Here is a 10,350-nt window from a genome sequence, read left to right on the forward strand (position 1 = left end):
ATGCCGCTTTGATCTCCAAATGCAGTCACATAAAGGAAACAAAGCACAGTTTCACACCGATGCCAGTAAGATGTCTTGTTGATTCCTCTCCCACAAGCAAAGAGGTCAAACAACTCATCTACTTCCTATTAGAGAATGAACAACAAGGAATTCTCTTGGTGGAAACCAAACTCTCTGCTTTTTTCCCCTTAATTTAGGCCTATGATTTTCTAGTCATGCCTCCTGACTTCCACGTGGTGGCAGTGTGGTTCCAATGACTATGGACAGTACTTTAAGCCTGCACTGCAGCCCTTAACAGCATTCTGAGACTAACTTCGGAGCATCCTGACACGTAAACTACAAGTTCTGGTGATTCCATTTAAAGCTGCTGCTTTAAATATTTGAAATATCTGGGACAAGAAACACCACCAGCCTGGTGATAAAATGACTTTGTTATAGCGTGATGGCTATAACCAAGAAATTAAGCTCTCCTTTCTTAAATGTAATTATTCAAAAGAAATCAGACTTCTATTTGCAGGCATTTCCATTCTTTCAACCATTAGCAGAATAGCCCCTCCATAAAAGGTACAACAGATTATTGACAATCCAAACAGCATTAGGAAAAAATGAAAGGGTTTTTGCTGCTCACACATTCCTCAGGCATTGATATTCTCCAAAATGGCTAGCAGAGCAAAACAGTGTCTGAAGTACAAGCTAAACACCACTCAAGTCACTCCAATTAGGTTCTACTGAAGTAAAGGTATATATTCCAGTGAGACAAAATGTCTGTTAAAGTGGCCTACAACACAAATATTAGCCTCTGTAACTCACAACTGAGCATATGGGCAGGAAGAAAAAGAGGACTCCTCAGGGTCTGCCTGTTGACAAAGAAACACATTTCTGTCCCACTACTCCTTCATGCTATTGAAAAAAAATGCCCCCACATATACAAACATCTACACTGTCAATACTGCTTTGTAAGAAAAACAAGCATTCAGTAGAGAGCTTTCAGTGTCACAGATGGACTTGGTTGTACCACTGGAGAAGCAACGTAAGAAAAAATGCTTCTGAGTTAAAGCACATTAGAAGTTCAGAGTTATGGCCTCATTACTTCAGAACATCTAAGTGTGCTAATGTCAGAAAAGTAAACAAATCAGGTCTTCCCTTTGGGTTTTCTTTTTGGTTTTTTCAGTTTTTTGTTGTTGTTTTTTTTAATTATTATTTTTATTTTGAATATTGAATCCAGATGAAGTTATTTTCACTGAAGCCTTTATTAAATTGCAATATTAATATAAAAGGACCTACCAAACGGTTTTCATCAAACACTTCAAAAAGGAGTCTGTGTTTCTGAGGATTAACCTAGGAAAAAGAAAGATGATAGTAGTTAAAATATCAGCTGAATTCCACTGGTCATGTCATTAAGACAAATGAGATACTTCTTTCCTTCTGTATAAGCACAGGAAGAATAATAAAAAGTCAAAATTAAAATGACCGTTTCTCACAGAACTCGGTATGAGAGTTCAAGAATGTATCATTGCTTTTACGTATATCAAAGCAAAAACTAAATGATGCTGACATCCAGATTAAAATTCTTTTCCTCCAATAACAGTGGCTCAGAGCAAATTGGTTTAACTAGAGGTCTAAAAGGACCAAAAAGTATTTTTTAACATTAAGATACATAACCTAAAAATATTTAGGATTAAGTTTAGGGATGGCAAACTAGTGAACCACACATTGGTCTTCTATGAAAGATTTTAAACCAATGACTAGAGGTCTTGGACAACACTGCAGCAAGAAAAATTAAAACAATTATCAGTCAAAAGAGTTATTATAAAAAGGTATAGCAAACAAATGCAAGAAAATGACCTTCTTCCTTACATAGCACTGATAAAAAAGATGGATGAGAGGATATTCCTTCTAAGCAATAAGGAAAAAAGAGAAAGCAACAGTAATGCTTGAAAGAGAACAGCGAAAGTGAGAAGAATTAAAATAACACCAGTGGCACAAGACCAAGCAGTCAATCTAATAAGCTTATCAGATGGGAATAAAAAAAAAACTGCTTTCTAGAATTAACCATACATATAAAGATATCCAAGAGTACAGCATTTTTTATGTTGCAGAAAAGCTCTGACTGGAAACTGATGATACTTTATTTTAACTGATGTTACTTTATATAAGGTCACAATTTCCTCATTATTCAAGATTTAAGTTGTTTATAAGAGGAGGGAAATTCATCATCACTTGGGCACGCTACACAAAGGCAGTTTTCTCACATTCCAAATTCAGAACTCAAGAGTTCTTTAGTAGTCACTTAAAAAAAAATCGGGTCCTCCCAGTTCCTGAAACACTCAACAACACAGTGCACATTCTGACTATGTGCTTGTTGGACAAATAAGACCTAAATTAAACATCAAATCTACATTTTGTTCCTAAAGTTTAAATAATACTATGTTCATTATGCAACACTACCAATTGGCACCAATTAGCCAAAATCTGTGCCATCCCAAAACTAGCTGATAAATTCATGCCCAAGTTTTTGTGCATTAATGGAACAAAGAAGGTAAGATTTGTATTTGTGCTACAGTAAAATGTTCAGTCTTGAAAATAACAGATGTTCTGCTAAGGAAAGTAGTCCGTGAGCCTTTGAACATTAATTATAAGCTCTGCATTTCTGGTTTAAAATGGTGCTGCAAGAAAATAAAAATGATTATTAACGTAACAACCAACTCAGGTAATAACATAATTAAAAAAACACAAAACACCTCAAACACTTACTCGAAATAAAAGTTCTTCATTCCACTTTGGGTTCAAGGACTGTATGTAAGGAGGAAAAGGACAACATTGGTTACAGTACCAACAACATTCCAGTGTCTTTTTCTGCTTTTCTTTCACGTGTCACATCTATTTCATCTCCTGTAACAACCTACTTCAAGTACAGAAGATTTAATCTTGTTATTATAGATAAAAGTCATAATAGTCTTATGCCGTTTAATGCTGTGCAAAATTGATGATACGATTTACACATGTATTTCCAGATTTTGGGTAACGGCAGGGATGCAGAAGGCAGCCCATCCTGCCATGTAAATCAGTTAATTTACTGTATATCTTCAGTAACACTCACTGCTTCCTCTCAAGTCCATATCCGCTATCTGCATTGCTTACACATAAGCACAAATTAATTCTAAGTTATGAACTCTTAGCAAATGCCAGATCTCTCAACAATGCCATCTAGACACACCAGGCACAGGTGGACCAAAACCAACATTCTCTGATCAACCACACATCAATTTTGAGGGTGCCTATCTTAAATACTATACATGCTTAATAACAATTGTCAGCATGAAGGTGAAACAGAAACACAGAACAACCCTTGGGTCAGCTCATAACACAAATCACAGTCATTACCAACAGCCATTTGGAAGATTCTTTTCTCTCTCGTGTATAATCTCTCATTTTTCATAGATCTACCATGAATTATTACTTCTAACATTGACTTTTGTCTGCAGATATCCCAGAGAAACCAAAAGTATCACAGCTCAGGTGAACTATACGATTTGGTACAAGACAGTAAAGTCGTATAGAAAGAGACAGATTATTACACCGTTATTGACCTAAAACAATCAAAGCAATCCAGTATTTCCATTAACCACTTAGTTTTGAGTCATTGCTTACCTTATCTTTACTGCTTAGGCCAACAAATTTATTGAAAGGAAAATACTTAAGTAATACCACAAACAGAAAAACAGAGTAGACTAGAGAACGTTTCTTTCACTCAGGAGGGATGTTAGCCCCCATATTTCTTGTCATTTTAACTTCTTCCTCAGAGTTTAATGAAAGAAATAAAACCCACATCCACAAAGACAAGTAAGCTAACCTTTCTAATAGTTTTTGTCTGAACACTGCTAAGGACTCCATTCACTGGATCATACACTGTCACTTTCACATATGGGTCACTGAGGGGAAAAACAAAAAAAAAAAGATAAGCAAGTTGCTAGATATCCTTTTTCTTTTTGTCAGCATTATTAGCAGTTGAGCTTTAAAAGGTTTAAATTAACAGAAGCTATGAAACTAGGAGTTACAATTACTTTATAAGGACTACATATATATATTGACACTTAGAAACATTTTCTAAACAGTATCAGTAATAACGTTTAAATTAGCTTTTAACTCCATAGCAGCTCTGCTGTTTTACATTCCGCATATCACTACAATTGGAGTCTTTCTTCTTTTTGCAATTCTCCTTTCACGAGGAAAGGTTTAAAACCTCCTGATGTGCTTCTACAAAACACACACAACCAGCTGTGACTGAAAAATGCTTCAAGTATTATACATCCTGGTTTTGACCAAAACAACTTGGAACACCCAGCATCTGAGGTGCTTCCTTAAACATGCAATATCTTTTTAACATGCTCTGTTCCAGAGAGTTTGAGATTAACCTGAATGTTTCGTTAATGAAAGTGACTAAGAGGACTGCTTAAAATGGTCTACTGCCTCAGATTGGGTTTTTTTTTCCCCTTCCTACGATCAATATTCCTACTCTTTTCAAGGAAAGGGGCAAAGCATTTCATTCCGATGCAAAAATCTGCCACTATTTTTCTTGGAGAGTTAAAAACTCATACGTCATTAAAAAAAATACAAGACATTCTATGGCTTAAGAAAAACAACATGAATATCACACAAGAAATTTTTCTAATGCTAAACTGATGGCACAAGTAAATAATAACAATATTGCTAGTGCATTATTCCTGCATTCCTCTACGTATGCCAAAAAAAAGCTGACAGGAGATCTAATATTAATGCCACCGGCTCTTCTCCAGTCCCTCTGCTCAAAGGGCAGAAGAAAAAACGTTACCATAAGCTGCATGCCGCTGCTTGCCAATTCTACAAGATCCTGCAAAGCACCTCGCAGTCTGATCTTTACTGTGGTAAACGTTAAGCCACTTTAATTGTTTCTTCCCTTTTACAGATTGTTAACTTAGAAATTGGTACATACCCAGAGCCTGTAGCCCCTGGCACTGGTTCACCACATCTATAGAACTAGTGGATGCTGTTCCTCTGCAGGTAATTTGGGTTAAAATAGTCTTGTTGTGCTGCTGAGAACTGCACTCACCCCAAGCCTTTAAAGTACTATTGAGATAATTTTGATTATAATTGAGCTATTATTCTCTATCAAACTATTGTACTGCACTCTACCTGAAGAGAAACATACACATGTAAATGTCCTCCCTCACAGAACCGCTGTATTATGTGGAGAATTACGCTTTCCCACGCATTGCTTTGCTAGGGAATAAGGTCTGTCCACGTAACTCTGAGGCAAGAAAGCACACATCACCACGTTTATATAGCCTCAGGTCATTTATATGGTGTCTGTTAAAACAATTCTTTCTTTTGAAACAGATACAGTGGGCTTTACTAAGATAAATAGCTATGGAAAGTAAATAATCAATGTCTCCTAAGACATTAACCCCTTGTGTTCTTACCTGGCTCCTAGGATATCCTTCTTGGCCAGACCAATTCCAGCTATAACCTTCACCCTGACAATTCGCGTGTTCTCCTGAAATACAAAATGCCATATTTAGGATGCATTCAGTACATTCACATAAGGAGGAATGATACAAAGATGGTAACAGATATTCAAAAGGTTATTTATGAGGAAAAACTCACTGATATGGATGTCTTCACTGGGAAATGCTGAGGCAATCTCACCAGTGAGCAATCTCCAAGAGATGCTGCATTAGTGGTGGTCAGCCCTTAAATGAGGCCTAGAGGAGGTGGAGTCAAGCTCCACTCCTTCCAGGAGCACAGCTAAATTACTCTCACCTGTGCTCCCACAGCTGACCCAACACCAGCCTCAGTTGATTAATCAGAGGTTCAGGCTGTGATTACCAATTTCCCATACAATTCATTTCTCAGATCTGTTTTTAGTCTACAGAGCCAAAAAGCAATCACTGGCACAATTCTGCATTCACACTGAAAACTACAGATCAGTGCAGATATGTTGTCTGACAGAACAAGTTCTAAAATTCAGTGGCAAGTTGATCCTACTTTTACCCCTTTCCAAGCATTATCAACATCGTATTGCATACAGTAGTAAAGAACTCAACACACCAGCTATATCAAAATGGTAGGGTTTTTTGTTTGTTTGTTTTAACTAATTTATCTGGGATCTCAGCATTCTCAAGTGGGATTCTGCTGAGTCAATGTGCTTAATGCTACAGGACACGATGGCTAACCTCACATATAGCTGTTCCCAGCAGCCCTGTTTCCCAAACACGCCTCAGAAAGATGACACTTGGGCACCAGCAGCCACCATTTTCCCTTGAGAGACTTGCAGTACTCTCCTACTGATTTGGATGTACTATGCAGCACACATGAAGACCTTGTAGAGCAACATGGTAAGAGTGAGCATGTTGCTATCACTGCAGTTCAAACAGCCCTGTGGCTTCTATGGCACCCAAGCTGCACACAGCTCTGGTCACGCTACTGAGCGAGGCAGACATGAGAAATTCAGATGGGTTAACCTCAGTGGAGTTGGAAGCACATTACGCTGAATGATTCATTCTTCTCTCCTACCCTGAACATCCTGCAGAGGACAGAGGGCTGTCTGCAGGATGACTGTCTGACCTCTGCCCCCCACACACCGATGATCAGGCTCTGCTGATCTCAGTCGAGCTGTGAGGCTCTTGAATTCCACATGGCAAATCACATCCGCGCACACCCTGACCTGATCTAAAGATGAGTGGGCCCTTAACGTGTCCAGATAGAACAATCCCACGGTATACCTGCTCCTGGTATCATCTCCTTCATACCAATTCTAGGATGCAGCAGAACCTTCCATGCAACTGTTCAAACTGCAGAACTGACGGGATGAACTCACCTCACTGTGCCAGATGATTTTCTGCCAGCCTAGTCAGCTGATCAGCTCACCAGAGATCCCCAAATCAACAGGCAACATTCTCACGTAAGATAAGCCAAGTGCACTTTGTTTGTTTTCCTACCTTAGTCTCTGATCCAAGTTTTGAAATTTTAAGCATACCTCTAGAGATGAAACTCACAGAGAACGTGTGGAAAGCCCAAAGCTAGGGCTGTTAATGCGGCACGGCAGTGCTTTTTGAAGAAGCCAGTGTAAAAGTGACCAAGTACTCCCACAGAGAGCACATGTAGCAAACAACTGCTGTAGGCAAGAACATCCTGTTATCACCTCTGAAATACAGCAGCACCACACGGGTTGTGGTGACAGGCCTGTAGAAGCACAGAAGATAAGCAGTACAGCCAAGACATTCAGTTCACCAGCAGCGAGCTCAGCACTCATAAAAAACTGCACCAGTAGTGTACCTTTATATTGCTTTAGAGTATATCTCAGATTTTCCAGAAAGAAACAATGTACACGTAAAATAAATCCTTGGTGACCTGCAGAAGACAAGAGCACTTATCCCAGAGAGGGCAGCTCCTTGGTGACAGTTAAAGTGATGGACGGGCACAAGCAGGATGTGGTTTTGCCTGTAGAGCTGCTGCTTTAATCCTCAAAACAGACCAAACGTAGTTTGCTTTTTTTGAGCTGCGTGTTGTGTGACTTTACATCATCATGCTATTTGGGTGATACGAGAGCTGGGAGAAATAAAGTCAGACCGGGAGCCAAGGACTCGAACATACACATTATTAACATACAAATAATGCTTAGGAACACGCTCAGCCAAAAAACCTATGGCTAAAGGCAGCAAGCACCGCTCCTGTGGGAGAGCAAAGCAGCAGCAGTGCTGAGCCAGCAGCACGTAATGGGCAGGGGGTAAAAGGTGTGTGTGGAGGTGGGAAGCACGCACAGGGCACTGCCTTCCTCTTTTAGAACAGGTTAATGAGATGAGCAAAAGTAATCGCTTTAAGCGTTCTTAATGCTCTTTATTTTTCTACACTCAGGTGAGGTGTAGGAGTATAATTTGCTCATTTCCCTTTTTTTCCTCTCTGCTTTCTGCACTGCTGCAATGTAAGATAGTTTTTAAAATAATCAAGACTCTCGATCAGCATCCAGTTTTATTCCGACGTCATTCCTATACTGTGGCTATTTTACCCTGTCTCTGCACATTGATCCTATTTAGAACTACAGAGGACTCAGACTCCTGAGAGATGCCTCCCACCCCCATTTTCTCCTTTCTTCCTTTTTCAGCACACGACCTCAGGTGTCACTTCTCACACAGCGTTAAAATCCTGCTCTGAGCACAGAACTAACAGCTTTCAACACAGCCCTTTCTAGTGCTCACCAATTCAAGTCACAAGAAGTCCTGTGAGGAACAGAGACAGATACCCATTTCACAGAAAACTGAACCAGAGCAACGAAGAGCTGCTAGATTTGGGCACTGAAATTCAGGTTCCCGAGTACAGTACATAAAATAAGCAGGTGTGCACAAAACAACCTCAATTACAGTTTCCTTTGGAGCCCAGCCTCTTCACCATCACTTTATTTGTGCCAGCAATATCATGTTAGCAATCCTGTGTCAAGCACAAACCGACCAACAACAGAACACAGACAGGAAGCTGAGGCTCCATGCCAGCACCCAGGGCCAAAGCAGCGAGCTGCAGGTTTTCTATAGCCCCGAGGTTGCTCAATCTGAACTGGGCACGCAGAATCATACATGAGAGCTACACAGCAAGTCTGTGACCGTAAACAAAGGGTATTTTCCACATTTGTAACTTGAAGAGGTTTGGCTAAACTTGTGAGTTATGGACAAAGTTGGATCTGATGGATTTGTTACACACCCGAGCTCTGCATCCTTCTCCAAACTGGGTCTGTGTTCCAAGAAACATAGGAAAGATGGGAAAGCGTCAGCTTTGACCAGATTTCAAAACACTTTCCCCTTAGCGAGGGTGGCCAATAAGAGCCTAAGCTGAGTAAAATTTACTGGAGTCAGCTGGAACACAGCGCCTGGGGGGAGTGCTGTCAGCCCAGCTAGACGGCCCCGAAGTTGCTGGCGACCATTAAGAGGCTCTATGAGAACAGCGGGCAACGGAGCCCTGCAGCGCACTGTGGCAATTCTCTAGCACTATTCCAGCCCGTCTGCAATCCTAAGAGGAAAATAAGCGATCTACGAGAGGTTCACAGCTACTCCTCTGAAAACACCGCGCAAATTACGAGTCGCATTGTAACAGAGAGCGGATAAGGCCTGGGGGCAGCGCAGCCCGGCCCAGCCATCTCTGTGCCGCAGCCCCCGCAGCCTCGCGCAGCGCACAGCTCCCACAGCGGCGTCGCTTCTTCCCGACAAAAATCGGCGCGTCACCACGACGAAGCTCGGCGCGCAGCCGGGACGCGAACCGCCCGCCTCCCACGGACACGGACAGCGGCAGCAGCAGCGAGCTCCGCGCGGCGCCCACAAACAAAGCCGCAGCCGTGGGCGGGACGTCGGGACCCGGAGCCGCCTCCGCGCACGGCCCCGGGAGCCGAGGAGAGCTGAGGAGAGCCGCCCCGGGACGCCGCCCCGCCGCTGGGCGGCCCCACGCTGAAGCCCGCCCCGCCCGCGGCCCCCGCCCGTTCTCTCCCCTCAGCCCACCGCAGCCCGTCGCCGGAAGCCCCCCCTCCCCGGCCCCTCGGAGGACCCCCGCCCGGCCGGGCTCCTTGGGCTCCCCGCGGTCGCGCTCTCCGCCCGCCCCCTCGGCCACCGCCCGCCCCGCGCCGAGCCGGGCGTCCCGCGGGCCTCACCTCCTCTCCGGGCAGCCCGAACACCTCCACGGGAGAGGCCGCCATGCCGCGTACCGCCCTGCCGGCCCCGCGCGCCGCCCGCCACGGCCTCGCCCCGCCCCCGTCCCGCCCGCGCCGCCGGCCCGCCCCCGCCTCGCGCGCCCCCCTCCCCTCCGGCCTCCCGCCCCGCCCTGATTGGCGCAGAGGAGGAAGACGGCGGCTCCCGATTGGTCCTCCCGCCGCGCCCCGCCCGGAGACACGCGCCGTGCGGCTGAGGGGGGGCGCGCGCTCCGTGTGGGCGGGCCGGTCTCCTGAGGGCGGTGTGCGGGTCCGTGTGCGGGGCGGGCGTCGTTCGTCCGAAGCGTAACCGGTAACGCGGCTGTTTCCGTCGCGTGTGGCTTTTCTGCGTCTCAGAGGCGAGCCCTGGGGCTCTGTGCGTTAACAAATGCAACTGCGGGAGAAACTGCATGGAAATTCGGGGGAATCAGGAAAATAGCGTGGAGGTGCAGAAGGGATCTCACGCTGTGCTGACAGCGCGGCCTTCGGTGGGGACTTGTCGGAAGGAAGGCCCCGCTGTGTAGGAAGGCGGCCTGGAGCCACGGCCGGGCAGAGAGAGGGCCCGGGGGGCGAAGAGAGCTGCCGTGGCCAGTGTGGAGTCAAAGAGCTACAGCGTGAAGGCCGTCTGCTGTCTCAGAAGGAAGAAG

At 44.2% G+C, this 10,350-nt stretch overlaps 1 protein-coding gene across 2 annotated transcripts in view; it reads right to left on the reverse strand.

Moving 5' to 3' along the window:
- NEDD4 (NEDD4 E3 ubiquitin protein ligase) overlaps positions 1-9,760 on the reverse strand; it is a 49,931-nt gene extending 40,171 nt beyond the window's left edge. Inside the window, exons 1-5 of one of the 2 annotated variants that reach the window (XM_072345608.1) lie at positions 9,668-9,760; positions 5,460-5,533; positions 3,854-3,932; positions 2,755-2,793; positions 1,285-1,338 (exon numbers count right to left, since the gene is read on the reverse strand). In XM_072345608.1, coding sequence (XP_072201709.1) covers positions 1,285-1,338; positions 2,755-2,793; positions 3,854-3,932; positions 5,460-5,533; positions 9,668-9,712 — 291 coding nt within the window. In that variant the 5' untranslated portion in view covers positions 9,713-9,760. The remainder of the gene's footprint in view (positions 1-1,284; positions 1,339-2,754; positions 2,794-3,853; positions 3,933-5,459; positions 5,534-9,667) is intronic. The other variant, XM_072345609.1, reaches the window with a different exon arrangement.
- Between the last annotated feature and the right edge of the window lie 590 nt (positions 9,761-10,350).

This window comes from Excalfactoria chinensis, chromosome 10 (assembly GCF_039878825.1).
Source record: "Excalfactoria chinensis isolate bCotChi1 chromosome 10, bCotChi1.hap2, whole genome shotgun sequence".
NCBI classification, from domain to species: Eukaryota; Metazoa; Chordata; class Aves; order Galliformes; family Phasianidae; genus Excalfactoria; species Excalfactoria chinensis.